The sequence below is a fragment of the Echiichthys vipera genome, assembly GCF_963691815.1.
Source record: "Echiichthys vipera genome assembly, chromosome: 20".
Taxonomy (NCBI): Eukaryota; Metazoa; Chordata; class Actinopteri; order Perciformes; family Trachinidae; genus Echiichthys; species Echiichthys vipera.
Genome location: NC_139845.1, coordinates 9,549,706 through 9,566,158, shown reverse-complemented (window position 1 = coordinate 9,566,158; position 16,453 = coordinate 9,549,706). Strand labels below are relative to the sequence as shown.

The window sequence follows — 16,453 nt, the reverse complement described above, 5'->3', positions numbered from 1 at the left end:
CTTTTTCATGACTTCTTTTAGGACATACTCTATTTTTCAAGAGTTATTTTAGGACACACTATACCGTGACTTTTTTGCAACTGCAACATAAAACGAGCTGCTGCCCCATCACTTACCAGCGAGTGTACTCTGTAGGTTCTGTGTAGGATATATCTACTATTTACAAACCAAACCAGACAGCAGTGCACTCGTTTAAGGCGTATTATGCATTTGAGTTTCTGGATAATAACCTCCATGAAGCAATCTGGCAGAGCACATTGCATATACAAAGGTCAAAACAAGAGTGTTACCTGGACAGAGCGGTTGTAGCCATGATGGAACCAAGCAAACAGGCTTTTTGAAATAAACACAATTTCAGTAAATGACATGAACTCCATTCCATAAATACTGCATGGTAAATAACAAAAACCATGGCCCTGCAGTTAGGCTAAATACAATTTTTATTTTTAAAAACCATACACATTACTCGACAAGTTTCAAATGTAAATCCAATCACGATATCCATTTAAAATGCTCAAGATAAACAGACATGAAGTACTTTTATTTCCAAATGTTAAAAGATAAAAAAATAATAATCCATAAAACAGATGGAAAAACATTCATTCCCATTACAGGAAGAAGCTACAGAACAAACTCCTCCTATGGATTCTGTTTAGTCTTTTCAATTTCTCACTTTGTATGCAATCCTAGCTGCTATGTTGTCATCTGTAAAACAAGAAAAAACAAAAGTATTTCCTCAGAGAACGTTGTGATCTAACATCTCCACTTCCTCCCCCTGTCCACGTGCCCTTCAGGTAAAGACGGCCAGAAGCCTGCAGGGAGAATCTGCAGCCTGCTGCCCGAGTCACCCTGTGTGGTTGACATGCACTCTCCCCCAAACATTTCATTAAGCGTGGTAATATACAAACTTAGAGAGACCCGTTCTCTTTCACACCATTTTGCACCCTGAGATGAATATTCCAGAACACACATTTTAGTGGCCAAAACCCTCCCCCGTAGAACGCGATTGGTGTCAAATCATCCAAAATTCGTTTAGTACGATGAAAGGTATCATCAGTATTGTCATAAAAATACAAAGGTACACTTTTTTTCTATTATGATTTGTATCAAAATTTCCCCCCAAGGGACGCTATGAAATAAAGTACCCTGTGCAGATAGATACCAGTGTATGCCTAGTCTTTATTCTTGAAAAATGCACATGTCCAATTCTTTAGCGTTTCCAGTACATCAGGTGTCAAAAATATTTTACAAACAAATCAATCGCAGCGACATCTATCCATAGTGAAAGGAGTCTTATGGACAGGACAGGGTTGAAGAAAAAAATGTACCTCCCCCCCTCCGTTTTTTTTATTTTTTAAATGTCAACAAACCAGAGCTCGGAGGAGTAAAAGTATATCCTAAGGCATGATCTTAAAAGGTTGAATGGAATATGAAAATAATTCACTTGTTTTGTTGGACCGAGACATGTTTCACCATCTAAATACACAACCTTTGAAGTTCAAAAGGTTATTTGTTTATAGATTCCTTTTTTTCTTTTTTAAATTAAATACTTTGTCTATGCCTGAGTCAACAAATGTCAATATTGTACATTGGCAGGGGGCTAACGGTTTGCTGAGAAGACAGAAAAAAAAAAAATCAATAAAAATTGAACTCACCAATGAGAAAAATGAAATAAAAAAAGATGACCAGGGTCCATATTTATCAAGCATCCAGTGAGAGAAAAAGCAGTCACGACTGGCCCAGAATGAGGCTTATTTGGTCCTACGTTCAGCTGTAGGAGTAACAGTGTTTATCTGTGAGGAGTTACCTGTAAATGACGGGACAAAGCATCTAAATTGTTACTGTCGCCAAGGCACATTCACCTTCAGTCTACATGTAAATAAATAGGTGCACTGGCTGAATAAAGCAATACAGCGTTACTTTGAACTCAAGTGGTTGTAAAATAAACAAAAACAAAAAAAAAACGAAGTAATTTTTGAGTTTTATGAGCTTTGGCAAAAAAAAAAGTTTTTTAGCCTTAACATGCAGAAATTGGTTGTACACCCATGCATTTCCCCTGCATCAAATAACGTGGATCAGCCTCTTTCCAATGTAACTAATAACTACTACAAGAAGACATTTTTGTTTTACGGTACGGGTGTGTTGAAATTCACAAAAATCTAAAAAAAAAAGGAGAACTTCTCCTCTCTACTCCAGGGTAAGACTTTGTTTCAGCACGATTCTGGGTGGCATTCTGAGATGCTTGCTAAATACGGGCCCAGATATATTCTCGACTCCCTTTAATGAATTAACCTTTCAACATGTGGAAATCCTTGAACACAACATAATGAATGAAAAGAGAATCCAGAACTCCAGAAGGTTTTTGTGCACATGAAAACTATCGAAGAGATGGAGGAAGTAAATATTTATAGCAATGTTAGTGGACAGAGGCCCTAATTGTCTTTCCCCGTGTCGCGTCTCCTGTGAAAACACCTCGCCCCGGACCTCTTTTCTATACAAGCCTTAGTGTTTATCGGTTTGGCTAGAAGGTTCTACATTTATCTACAAATATATAACAAATAAAACTTGCAGGCAAAAATAGTTAAGTTTCAATAGAAACACCCTTTTTTTCCTGAAAATACAGCAGTATCTGAAATAATCCTCTCATTCATTTTTTTATTCTGTCCCAGTTTTCTGCATCATACATCAGGAAGCTCTTTTGCCTACAAACAGAAAAAAAGTATCTACAAACTTTGTAAACAGACCTGCTTTTTCCAAAAACATAAATAACTCAAAATATTAACAGCCAATGGAGCAGAAATAAGTTTTGAATGAGCAAGGGCCAAAGAGATAAATATACAACACCATTCAGATAAAAGAGAAGCTAAAGGTTCTTTCAGAATTCTTACAGACAATCTTCAAGCAAGGAGGAGGTCCTCCCCTTCTCAATTAAAATTATAATAATAATAATAGTAATAATAATAGAATAATAAAAACAGGTCACTTTCAATCTGAGTTTATAATCACCCCATGTTTACCGAGAAAAACAAAAGTTACCAAGGAGGGAGGGGTGGAGACAGAGTCCTTGTGTTGCAGCGGGGTATTAACAAGAACCAAAAATAGAAGAAGACCAAAGCATCCACACCAAGCTGTACATTCCTCTGAATGTTTGCTGTTCTTTTAGTCCAGCCCGAGCCAAACTCACACCAGACTCCGCTCTCCTTCTAGCTCTTCGTCTCTCTCTCTCTTTCTTCTCCAAGTGTTCGTTCATTTTGTCTGAGTTGAGCTGCTAGGTGGCGGGTAGAAAAGTGGTGGTGACGCGTGGTGTGGGGTCAGATCAAAGGGAGGTCTCCAGGCTGTGTAGGGGGCTCCCTGGGGCCGAGGGGGTTCCTGATTTGGGGGCCTCTGGGAGGAGGTGGTTACTGCTCTCCACAGCGTTATTGTTCTGGTTTGGGGAGGGAGTGACCGGCGTGGTGTGGGCGATGTTTGTAGGAGAAGGTGAGGGTGAGGGCGGCGTGGGCGTGGTGTTGCGGGGGCTAGCGGAGTTGCGCTTGGTAGGAGCGTCGTCCTCTGCGTCGGTGTCATCTATGAGGGGAATATGGGGCTCAGAGTCCTCTATCCGAAATTCAGGGTGGGTCATGAAGTTGTGGATTGATGATCGCGACTCAGGCTTCTCCAGCCCCTCATAGAGGGAGATGGAGCTGCGGAATGCATTCACCACCCGGATCTGGAGGGAGGGAGAAGGGACAGCGAGAAGACGTTTAGTTGCATTCTGTAATGATAGGCGTGCATGTTGAATTTAAACACCTGGATAACACCACAGACAAAAATGGAGGGCGCAGGTTTCATTGGGTAGGCGAGTTTTAGGGGCAAAAAATTCAGTGAGGGGGGGAAAACTCTCGTGCAGGTGTGCAGTTATGTCGAGTTATAAATTCACCAGTTAACTGTAGGATATCTTACCCATTTGTATGTGTGTCTGTTAGCCTCAAAACCATCTAAAAGTTCTTACTAGTTTGGCTTAAGAGTGTAAATAGGAGCAGCCTATATTCTTCAGTTAAATTCATTTCAGTTTCACTTCTGTTTAGGACACTTCCTGTTTCTCTAAGTCACCCTCAACCATGGCTACAAATGTATTCTAGAGAGATTTCCCATACATGGAAGTCAAAATGTAGACGTCACTTAATTAAAAACTTATCTGATTGGTTAAACAAACAAACAAAACAAAAAAACAGATTGAGCCATGAAAAGACTTGGTAGTGTGTGACAGAGTGTAAAGAGCTACTTCAGATTGCAGTGATAGTTTAAAGTGTTTCAGAGAAATAGAAAACGTGAGTCGCATTTGATGGAGACAACCCTAGATAGAAAAACTATTCTTAAAATTCATGTAGTAAATCAGCCAGTGTCTTGGGGAAGGGAACACACCAGTGTCAAACCCAACGCAAAGTATGTTTTTTTTTTTTGTGAGTGCAGTAGTAGTATTTCACACTTGGTAGAGGCCTGGGTCTGATTAATCAAAATGCAAAAGGAAACCAAGAGACTAGAGGAATGCTGTTCTTTAGGACGAGAACACATCCAAAGAGAAGAAAAAAGGACAGAGGCTGCACACAAGAGTTTACTTTTGTTGGACATGCTTAGGGAAGAGTGAGGAGAGAAAAAGACAGGACATGAAAAGACAGAAAGAAAGAGACAGAGGAAGAGAGACAGACAGAAACAGAGAGAGAAAGAAAGAAAGGGGTGGTCAGTTACAGCTTATGTTTGTGGAGTAAAAACAAAAAAGCTGCGGCAGCCAAGCATGTCTACAAGCTGGTATACATGTCAAAAACAGCACAAAGAGAAAAAACTCACAAACGAGACCAGAGACTTTGAACCCATGCAGAGCGCGGCGCTACCTTGTGTTCAATGGTAGTAAACCTTTGAGTATAGCCCATGACACATTTCACAGAATCTAAAGAAGAATATGTGGGGAGTCAGTGGTAGTCATTCTTTTTCGGGGCAACACATTGCCAGGAATGACACATTCTGCCAACAAACAAAGTATTCACATAGAAAAAGACTTCAAGAAAGGTTCCAAGAGCAACCTGAAAAGAAAAGTTCACAGTTTAGATGGGAGGCGCTCCATCAGATCGAAGAATTTCATGTTCTCCCACCTGAGACAGAGACTTAAACATGACTACAACATTGCATCATTTGTCAACACACGCCATGGAAAAACAACACTGAATCGGCTGTAAATGTGTCTGGGAAAGTCCCACATGTTTACATTCAAGAGCACAGTCATTTACTCCATTAAGCTCTTTTCAAGACATCTGTTAGACATTTAAAATCCACGGCTGGTCAGATGGTCTGCCTGGGAAGATCTGAAAGAGAAAAAGAATCGACAGCCACGCAGTTCTTGTAAGTTTACAGTCTAGAGGAAATACCATCATGAAATGATCCGTGTCCACTCTCGACGTAGTAATCTTCTACGCTGAATGGGTAACTGGCATGAAGGCCATCAGACTTTTCAAAACTACACACAGTCCTGCATCCAAACCATAGGCTTTGTAACTGAAGTGGAAGCCGGCACTGCAATGTCACCCATTTCTTTGTGGACTACTGTTTTAAAGCTCTGAGTACGGCATTTGGCCGTCGCCAGAGCCATAAGTGACCCTCAGAGGGTGGAATCGGGGAGGAGCGCTAAGTTGTTGTTGTGTCAATGGCGCTGTGCGAAACACTAAAGAGGGAAACTTTGAGTCATCAAGAGGACTTTTTCTGGCAAGTACGTGGGGAGCTCAGGCTGCTGGCACCCTTCATCCGCATGTACTGCCTGCACTGCAATGACACAGATAACACGAAAATAAGCACAGAATCGGCAAAGTTTCCCTTTGGTTAGCATGGTGCAAATGAACGCTGAACAAGACATTCTTTGGCGTTAAAATTCACTTTTATGAAGTGAAAACACCCCAAAACAAGACAATTTAAATCTACACAGTGCCGTGGATACACATTGAGACTCTATCCTGTACCATAGCGACAAGTAAGAAGTTGGGTCATTTTGGCACTTTTGGGCACGCCGAGACTAACCATGCTGCGCCGACTAGCGTTTCCATTAACAGTTTTAGTGCACCGAGGCGCACTCAAGATGGACCTTCTCCGGACTATGCCAAAGCGCTCTGGCTCCCATCAACCACTGACAGCCGCCCATCTCCCCTTAAAAGAAAGCTGTGTTGCGAGACTCACCTCATGTCTGTGCAGGAAAGCAGCGAGAAAGGCATTCTTTTTTTTCTCTGTGTATTCAGCTCTCAGGAATTTTTGTAGTTTCTAAATTAATCGCTGTGGTTTTTTATTGTACTTTCATGTTAGCGCTCAGTCGTTACTGCCCATGAAAACCCAACATTTCCTGATTTTGCAGCTTTGAAAGCTTTTAAATAGCAATATAACGGGGGATTTTCATTATGTAGAATTTATAGGAAATCAAATGTGTTTATCCGTTTCACAGGACTTTTGAGTGAGCACTCACTCACTGGCTTTTACAACAGCAAACATTGTCATCTGTAGTAATCTCCTACATGTTTTTTGAAATCAGGTACCTCTTTTGAATCTGAAAATATAAACTACTTAAAAACCAAGACAGCCAAAATACACAGGGATAATTTACGGCCAAAGCCCTGAAAAGCCACAGCATTGAAGACACACCTTCAAGCAGCTGACAAGCCGAGCCGGCACATGTGTATGGAAAAACTGCAGTAGACCTCTACACGAATCAGACTTCTGTTTGGAGCCAGTGGAGTCGCTCTCTGCGAGAATGCAGGTTTAAGGCACTTCAGCACTTGCTTTACTTTCCAGACATGGAAGCTACAGCCGTTGCTTTTATACAGACCATGATCCAAACACACAAACAAACTGTCATATCAACTGCAGCTGCTCACCCACTATATGGTGCTACTAGAGCCTCTCCCTCCTCACACACCCTCCTTTTCACAACAAAAACCTTGAAACAGCCACAACTGGAGGTGTTATTATTTTTACTGAGTGACAAAACACCCACTGACACATTTGCTCACAATAGGTCCATGTCATGGTTTGTCTCTATTGTTTTAGGCGGTGATCATGGGCATATACTCAAAACATTTACCCAACTAGGGACTAGAAAGCTGCGACACAGACCCATGGGTGCTACAGGGGCACAGAGCAGACTGACGCAGCTGCAGACAAACCTAGTGATGGTCAATCCAGAATATACTATTTGTCAAATAGTAGTTACACATCATCCCCACCCCGAGGTAACAGTAAAACCTTTACATTTCTCAGACTGAAGCAGAAGCAGAACAGAAAACATGATGACACAGAGATAACACCTTGACAATAGAAGCGACCTGGTATCAGGGACATGTATATATACACAGCAGTGTTATCGAAGCAATATGGAATATGGAATAATCTTTTTTACGACATTAGGAGAGGCATGAGAGAGTAAAACGTCAACGTTAGGTGAGAAGAAGAGTGGAGGAGGAAGATGTTAGAAGAACAGAAGAGATAAAAGTCTCATGCACTAGAGGAGAACACGCACTCACACCCCACAGTGGCAGAAGCGGTGTTGGCGGCAGTGGCAGGAGTGGTAGTAGTAGAAAAGGCTACATGTGTAGGGCTAGAAACATTGGTTACATCGTGCTGTTGTTGGCTGGAGTTGGAGGCCTGCCGCCTTAGAGCCCCCTGAAAGGAAGTTCCACTCTGGAACGCACTCACTACATCCATCTGCAAAGAATCAGACAGCGTGACAGGAGAAAGCCCAGAGGAAATAAAACACAACACAGCCAGAGGAGAGAGAAAAAAAGAGAAGAAATAAAGAAAAGGCACCAGTAACCATAAAAAAATGTCACAATTGGGGATGCTGTGTTTAAAGGCACTGATTGGAGGGAGCTCTGACCTCATATTCATTCTTTTTTCAGAATCCATCCATACCTCCAGCTATAGCCATGCCATTACTCTTTCAACATTCAGCTGTTCTATTGTGCTTCCTATCAAGTCCAATTTCTTCTCATCAGTACCTTCAAACTAGTCACATTTTAACAGATAGATTCTGGACTAGGCACCTGCTTTAGTTCAGAAGCAGAACAGAAAAATTAGAAGAAAGGCTTTTGTTTTTAGGGCGCAAGCCATTCTTTAAGAATGCCGAGAGAAAGGACAAAACAGATTTTAAGCTGGAAGAGCAGAAGAGAGTTAAATGGTTTATGGCTTTTGTTTCCCTTGGTGTTGGGTGCCATGCTCGGTGGTACAGGTGAAGGAGTGTAGATTGTTACCTGAGTCTGGATGCGATTGAGGCCACGGAACCAGAGGATCTGGCCTCGGCGAAGCTCCCGTTCAGCGTGGTCGATCTCATCATTGTCGTCCAGCTCATCCAGCTCCTCATCTGGGATCTCCTCTTTCTGGGTGCCATGGCCTGCCGTTTTCAAGAATTTTAAGCGGCTGGTGGGAATCGAAGAGATTACCTGGAAGACATCGGGATTTACATGAGCAGCGTCTGATTTATGATAATGCCGCACTTCTCAGCATGGAGTGACATCTCATTACAGCAGAACATTAACATAAGAACATTAAGAAGCCATAGTTCCTTAAATTGTCAAGAGTCTCCGAGCCCATCCCACAGAGAAGTTACACCACACTTGGACTAAGGAATGAGACACTAAAAGCTCATGGTAAGGATGTTGTGAGTAATGCTAACAAGGTATTTCATCATGTTACAGCAATAACAGATCAAATTAGGGCTGAAATGACTTGATTAATCAACTGATCATTTCAGTCATTTTTCAAGCAAAAATTAATGGATAACAAAAACAATTATTGTTAGTTTTATTGGTCATATTTCAAACTCGCCCTAGAAATTGGGGCCGAAAATGAGATTAAGTGTATAACAGAGAAAAACTAATGCAAATGCAGTACATTTGCATTAGACAATGGTACAATATTGAACAATGGTTGAACTTAACTTGCCAACTTGCTTATTGCACACAGTTAAGTTAGACTTTACTGATTATAATAACCTATGTAATAATATATTTAATTTGCTCAGCACTACGAGAGGCCAGCACCTTGGTAAATAACAAAGGCAAGAGGACCCAACACAGCCACCTTTTCAGTCCTACAACTAACAGCTCTTTGAACTTGTATGCACTCAGCGCAGCCCTGTTTATTTGCGTTTTGTCAAAAAACGCTGGTGACACCACTCTTGATGAATTGGCGAGAGTAGATAATGACATATTATGTGCACTGCTTCGTAGGATGAGTGTGGGCAGTCAGAGCAAACTAGAATTACATTAAACATTAATTATGACTCACTGTCATTGTCAGCAACAGTGGTGGTGAGTAATCTCACCCCTCAATCCCTTAGCCGGTGATTACAAAGACACAATTATCTTTAACCACAAACAAACTTAATAATAATAATATAATCCACATTCGTCGATTCTAAAATTGGAAAAAATGGTTCGAAATGAATTGATAATAAAATCTTTGGTTTTGAATTTGGAATTTTACGCATCTCCTCTGCAGTAGAACACACTGTACTATTACACCCGTCTGCGCCCACTACGCCAATTCCAACACAGGGGGGCAGTGTTATACCATGTTTCTATCTCTGGCCAAGTGAAGGTGAAGCTCAGCTGCATAGTCACATCATACCTGTCCCCATAGTAGAGAGCCAAAGCCTAAGAAAGTGCACCATAGCCACTGGTCGATGGTCAGAGCCACGCAGCTGAACGGCTTCCCACCAAACTGCACTATGACAATCTAGAGGGGCAGGAGAGGAGGAATTAATTATAGAATGAACTTTTACATTTAGCATTTGCCGGCTGCTGCTGATCATCTTTTTTGCTCTGTATGAGTCACTAAGAAAATTCACAAAAACCACAGAAAGTTTGCCACACTTTACCTGGATAATGAAGGTACCAAAAACAATACTACAGAAGATAAGGTTGTTGAAGATGCCTTCAAAGACATTCCTTTCACCATGGATCTTGCGGGCATTGATCTCGTTGAAAAGCTGCATCAGTACAAATGTATTGAAGACAATGGTGTAGTGTTCAGAAGGCGGGGCGTGGAGGGGTGCATCCCTGCCGCTATCAATATCAAATATCTTCTCTCCTGCAGGAACAGTCAGAGAGAACATGTTCAAAAAACGGTTCAAATAAACAGAACAGGATTCATCCGGGAAAAGGCATAAGTCCACTTGCTCTGCGCAAATGAACTACGCGCAGCATCGCTTCTTACCGGCAAAGAGCAAAGTAAAGATGGTGATTAGCTGAAACACTCCCTGACCCAGGATGTTCTTCATCATGGTGCGGGAGATGAGAGGCTTGTTGCGGCCATATGGCTTCCTTAGCAGCAGGGCTTCTGTAGGGGGCTCCGTGGCCAGGGCTAGTGAAGCAAAGGTGTCCATGATAAGGTTGACCCATAACATCTGTACTGCTTTCAGCGGAGAGTCCTGGAGGCAGAGAGAGATAGAGAGGCACCAAATTAGGTAAAAAGGAGGAGGAAAGAGTGAGAAATAGAAAAATAACCCTAATTACTGTCACACATACTGTAAAATCTCAAACACTATGGAAATTCAGAACATCTGTTTGAGATTCAGTTCAACTGACATGACCTTAATTACATATGAAAAACAAATCTTCCGCAGCACGAGCAATTCGGCTTCTCTATACACAAACTTTATATAAAAATTGAAGAGTTATGGTTACAGGGAAGGGTTTGTATTGAAATCTAGACAATTAGTTCAGAGAAAATACATTAAATATTTCAGATACAACTGCAATATTTAGATAGAGGTGCATAAGGCTGCAAAGCACAGCTCGTTTTTACTAAATAACAGGAATTTAAAAATTATTAAGGAATTTCATAGGTGCTTATTATTTCTATTGCATGAAGAAATTCAATGAATAGGCCTTTAAGAGACACAATACAGCCAGTTTGAAGGTGTGCAGCAAAGGTTGTGTTTCCTGATTTTAAAAGCTGTAACTGATCTATCTATTCTATTATTAACCTTTACCCACTTAGTCATCATATTCACTTTAAAATCCCATTGTATACATATTTTGTGAAAGCACCAATAGTCAGCCCTACAATATTGATAGAGTAAAAAATATTGTAACCATTTCCAGCCCTATTACCAGACCCTGAAAACTTCACACTTGATTTTTAATCAATGCAAAACCATTTTTGCTGCTGCTAACCTGTGTGATGCAGGCTCCTGTAAATGCCACGATGACAGCCACCACATTGACAGTTAGCTGAAACTGGAGGAACTTTGAGATGCTGTCGTAGACATTGCGTCCCCACATCACGGCCTTAACGATGCTGGAGAAATTGTCGTCAGTCAGGATGATGTCAGAGGCCTCCTTGGCTACATCTGTGCCAGCAATACCCTGGAGACAAAAATATGTTCAATAATCTGCCTGCATCTGATCACAACATTCATTCAATTAACTACTGTGGCCAGATAAGCATATTTAGTTATCTTTTCGAGTGGCTTGAGTCCAATTAAAAGGGAAACATAGTGAAAACTCACCATGGCAAAGCCAACATCAGCTTTCTTCAAGGCAGGGCCATCATTGGTACCATCTCCTGTTACCGCTACTACTTGTCTTTGTTCTATCACTGTGCTGTCAATAATACCTAGAAAAGTCAAACATGAATAATTCAAATGAAAGCCCAAAGCAAACCAGTGACAACACAAGATATATCATACATTTTACTCATAGCAGAATAAAAGAATTACCTTTCACTAAAGTGTGTTTGTCTGTGGGGGAAGAACGAGCCAGTACTCGCAGTTTGGGCCAGATCTTGTCAATGCGTTCTTGTTCAATCTAGAAACATGAGAGAAAACGATTATAGAATCCCAACAGTACATTTTCAGTATGTGTGTGTGTGTATGTGTGTATGTGTGTCTGTGTGTGTGTGTGTGTGTGTGTGTGTGTGTGTGTGTGTGTGTGTGTGTGTGTGTGTGTGTGTGTGTGTGTGTATATATATATATATATATTTACATATATATATCAGTATATTATTGAGACCCACCTCTCCTTTCTCATTGCGTATCCTTCGGTTGAACTCTTTGCCCTCTATGCAGATGAAGTCGTCTCCAGGCAATAGGATGCCACACTTGGTGGCGATGGCTCGAGCGGTGTTAATGTTGTCCCCAGTCACCATCCGCACTGTGATACCAGCACGTTGGCATTTCCTGATGGCATCTGGGACCTGAAGCAGAGCGGAAAGACAATGAATGAGGAAATGCATGTTTTGAATATCACTCAGGATATCAAAATTAAAGCTTTTGTGAAGTGATCATTAGTAACATCAAACTGTGCAGCTCTACGCAGTTTTTATCTCATTGTCTAGGTTTAGATTTACATAGAGACTTATACTGGCGTCTCAATAGTCATACCAAGTCCCTTCCAAACCCCAGGCAGTTGTTTTCAGCAAACAAGTCGAGTGTATGCTACCTGCCCAGCACAAAAGGGCAGAAAGCCAAAGTAAATGAGTGACTGAAGAGGAGAGTTGATCATCTAGCAAGCTAATGAGCTAACCTCGGGTCTCACAGGGTCTTCAATGCCAACCACGCCGATGCAGGTCAGTCCACTGAGGATATCATTTTCATTGTCCCAGTCAGGCTCACCCTCAGAGACAGGGAAATCCCTGTATCCAAGGCAGATGGTCCTCAGGCCCTCTGAGGCCATGGGCTCGATCACTTTCTTAACCATGTCATCTCTGTCCCGAGGCCGAAACACCTTGGACTCACCATTTGCTGTCAAGATTTTATAGCACCTGGAAGGTGAAACGGGGATATTAATATAACATCATGTTATATCAACATATAAGTGTAGAGAAGAATGTAAAAAGAAAAAAGGATGTGGGAGGGCAACATATTCAGAGAAAGAAAGGCATTAAGAGAGCTATAGTGAAGAAATATGGATGAAGGAGGAGATGGGTATGGAATCGTAAATGGAGAAAATAATTTTGATGAGATAAAGGGTAAAGGGCTGAGAAGAAGAAGACAAAGTGCTTGGATGGTGAACTGCAGTAGTCACACTAAGCCCTCTGTGGGTTAAAAAGAAGCCTGCTTGGTTAAGAGGCTTACAGAGTTGTTACCGGCTCATTTTCTCAGCGCCTGTTTTTAAGTCGCAAAGTAAGGGGCTTGGGTGGGATGCACTTGAACTTCTTAGCTGCTTAAGCCATTACACATATCATTTACTGCAAAGTCTGGCCAGCTGGAAAACGTAAAAATTATACGGAATAACCTTTCATTGAGTAGAATAATTTACATGGACAGAAGTGATCACACTTCATACACATCAGTGCATGTCCCTTCGGTATCAAATTCCAAGAGAAACCGATAAACCATACAATGCAATATACAAATCTCTCAAGGTCAAACACAAAAATGTACTTAATTAGGTGGTCAATGTCTGCAGCAACAAGTAATGTATGTACTTGGGTGAGTGACAACACACAAATGCAAAATACTCTCCTGTGAATATTTCACAATTTTAAAGTTATTTATACCAGCAGCGATACAAATCTGCAACACTTGTTCAACACAAGGTTTGATATTCCCGCGGGTAGTATTGACCCAGAACGGCTTCTGGAAGTCTGTTTGAGGTTGTGACATTGTCATAAAGCCTTAACTTCTGTAAGCTATTTTATTGAGTTTCCTTTAAGCTTAACTTCCCTGTGTTAAAAAAAACAAAAAACAAAAAAACGACCTTGATCTGAAAAAAAAAAATCTGTGTGAAAGTATTTAAATGCTAACTGTATGCATCCCACTGCTGCATAACCGATTGCATGGTTCTAGAAAAATACAGTTACTGACTGATTAATAGAACATAAAACAAAAAAAAAAAAACGTTTTCTTACTTTTTTAGGAGAATTTCTGAGGCCCCTTTGCTAAACATACGGTAGCTGCCATCGGCCAACTTCAACACAGTGCTCATAGACTTGCGGACTGAGTTGAAGGTGTAGACTTTGTACAGTTTCTCTTCGGGGATCTCGTTGCGTATAGCCTGGTAGTCACGCTTCAGGTCATTAGCAAAGCCAAGCAAGGCGCACTCGGTCTTGTTACCAACCTGCCGTGGCAGGCCCCCTTCTTTCTCTGGAGACTGAAAGAAAAAGTGGAAAGACAGTAAATACGTTTCAAAAGACAAATACGTGACATGGCAATATTCATGTAGATGCATTTTAGAGGCACATTTCTTTTCTCAGGCCTACCATGATCTTAGTAGTGTAGGCGGAGTTGACTGCGATGCCCAGAACCAGTATATCTAAAATGGAGGAGGGGATGTTCTCTGGTTCAGGGACCTTCTTGTAGTGCTTTTCAGCGACGTAGGCCTGGACCACTGTCATGCGGTTCATGGTGAGTGTACCCGTCTTGTCAGAACATATGGCAGTGGCATTGCCCATAGTCTCACAGGCATCCAAGTGACGTACCAGGTTGTTGTCTTTCATCATTTTCTGTAGGAAGATAAAACAATACATTGAATCTGTAAACACAACTAAATTCAATATGAACAATAGTCAAAATCAGCTTTAATGGAAAAGTCAGTGTGAAAACATGCAAGGAATTTTTGTGTTCTTAAGCAGACATTTAACAGTGTCTTCATTATATTATAACCTGTGGGCCAAAGAAATGTGTGCAAAGGCTACAAGAAATCAATAGTTCCTTCATTTGCTAACAATTTCAGCATAGGGGATTACAGCTTGGCATTAGCGTATCAGTAGGCCAAGTCTCCTTGTCTTAACAGCTACGACTGGTAGTTTTAATAGGCTAAAGTGTAAGCCGGTCAGCACTGGCCACAGGTTACTTTGCTAAGAGACTTTACCTTAACAGAGTATGCCAGGGAGATTGTTACTGCAAGTGGCAGACCTTCGGGAACAGCCACCACCAGAACAGTGACGCCAATGATGAAGAATTTCACAAAGAACTGAATGTATATAGGTGTGCAGTCCTTGACCCAGGGCAGATTCTGGATCCAGAAGGTGTCGAATACAAACAGAACCACCAGGATAATGACAGTAATGGCTGACATAACCAGTCCTGAAGGGAATGAGAGAGAAAAGGAAAAAGGAGGATGATGGAATGGATATCATTTTCCCACATGTTACTTTTAATGGAAGTCATCTACAGAACGTTGGAGATGTAGAAAGTAAAATATCAGAGAATGAGGCAATACATATTGGTCCAACTCACCTGCTTTGCCAATCTGTACAGCTAGTTTGGTCAGTTTGCCCTGGAGAACAGACTTCTCTTTCTTTGGCGGGCTGGTCTTCTTCTTCTCGTCTGCATCACCTCCCTCGTCACTGTTCAGTGGCTGCATTTCCATTGCAGCACCATCCTGTGCTTTAGCTGCAGCAAAGAACGAGAGAGATTGACAGTTACATCGGAGTGTTGGCCATCACATTTTAGTGGTGTCAAGGGATGTACATACATTTAATGTACACAATTTTATACAGAGCAACATTGGTTTGCCGCTCGTATATAAGTACAGTAAAGACTAATCTGTTTAAACATGAAGACACTGAACATAGTGCAGTGAAATCAGCAAAATCCAAATAACTCACAGGAGCTGCAATCTGCTATCAGGCGCCATATGAAGCCTATTTAGATTTGAATATTTGCTTACATTTGCAAGACCTGAAATGAAACCTTTGGTGTGTATGAGTAAGGGAATGAATGTTCTGTATGTGGTCAAATAACAAAACTTTCAATGTTCATTTCCTATATTTTCTGTGTGTGTTTAGTGTGATTAGTGTGATTAGTGTGTTTAGTCTAACAAGTCATATCAAGTTGTTTCAGAACAGCATGTAAGGACTACTGTTTTATGGAAAATTTCAAGTATAACACAACAAGCACTACATTTCAAGACAACAGATTAAATGAAAGGTGAGCAAAAGAGACCTCACATCACTGATTTAGAATAACTTTTTCCCTTCCCTTCCATCTAAGGAACTTGGGTAATGTCACTATAATTATGTTTGCAGTTATCTGGCAGTGCAGCAATTAGCTGCAAGATTTGGAAGTGCAATTACAATACTCCCACCTAGAGATTTAAAGAACAGGTTAACTAGATAGTAGCACTGGGATCTGTCCGAGCAACCACCTCCTCCTTCGACAGCAACCACAGCAGTTGTTGCCAGTTAAATTCCCATAAATCGCTTTCATCTCTTCCTCAACATCCCTCAGGACCCCCCTCCCTCGCGTGCAGAACTGACAGGGATCCCCACGTCTAATCAGGTAACCTTGGAAACGCAAAGCCTCTAATTGTGGAGGGAAGAGAGGCAGCCGGCAGGGCCGCAGGGGCTGGTCTCCGTCGTGTCATTCACCATGACAAAATCATTAGCTCTGCCGGGCACTGGTGCTCACTCCTGCTACAGAACAACTGACACTTTTCCATCACTCTCATTTTTGAAGATAGTATTAGTATTTGGGTGCCTTGTGAAATTTCTTCAC

The 16,453-nt window shown here is 41.4% G+C and overlaps 1 protein-coding gene across 2 annotated transcripts in view; it reads right to left on the bottom strand.

Annotated features, from left to right (window-relative positions):
• Nucleotides 1-431: 431 nt before the first annotated feature.
• The window catches only part of atp2b1a (ATPase plasma membrane Ca2+ transporting 1a), a 42,152-nt gene continuing 26,130 nt past the window's right edge, over nucleotides 432-16,453 (bottom strand). The window contains exons 8-22 of one of the 2 annotated variants that reach the window (XM_083935133.1): nucleotides 15,194-15,349; nucleotides 14,826-15,040; nucleotides 14,215-14,457; nucleotides 13,864-14,105; nucleotides 12,537-12,774; nucleotides 12,028-12,207; nucleotides 11,732-11,819; nucleotides 11,522-11,628; nucleotides 11,187-11,378; nucleotides 10,225-10,438; nucleotides 9,887-10,098; nucleotides 9,637-9,744; nucleotides 8,259-8,447; nucleotides 7,624-7,713; nucleotides 432-3,706 (exon numbers count right to left, since the gene is read on the bottom strand). In XM_083935133.1, coding sequence (XP_083791259.1) covers nucleotides 3,317-3,706; nucleotides 7,624-7,713; nucleotides 8,259-8,447; nucleotides 9,637-9,744; nucleotides 9,887-10,098; nucleotides 10,225-10,438; nucleotides 11,187-11,378; nucleotides 11,522-11,628; nucleotides 11,732-11,819; nucleotides 12,028-12,207; nucleotides 12,537-12,774; nucleotides 13,864-14,105; nucleotides 14,215-14,457; nucleotides 14,826-15,040; nucleotides 15,194-15,349 — 2,864 coding nt within the window. In that variant the 3' untranslated portion in view covers nucleotides 432-3,316. The remainder of the gene's footprint in view (nucleotides 3,707-7,623; nucleotides 7,714-8,258; nucleotides 8,448-9,636; nucleotides 9,745-9,886; nucleotides 10,099-10,224; nucleotides 10,439-11,186; nucleotides 11,379-11,521; nucleotides 11,629-11,731; nucleotides 11,820-12,027; nucleotides 12,208-12,536; nucleotides 12,775-13,863; nucleotides 14,106-14,214; nucleotides 14,458-14,825; nucleotides 15,041-15,193; nucleotides 15,350-16,453) is intronic. The other variant, XM_083935134.1, reaches the window with a different exon arrangement.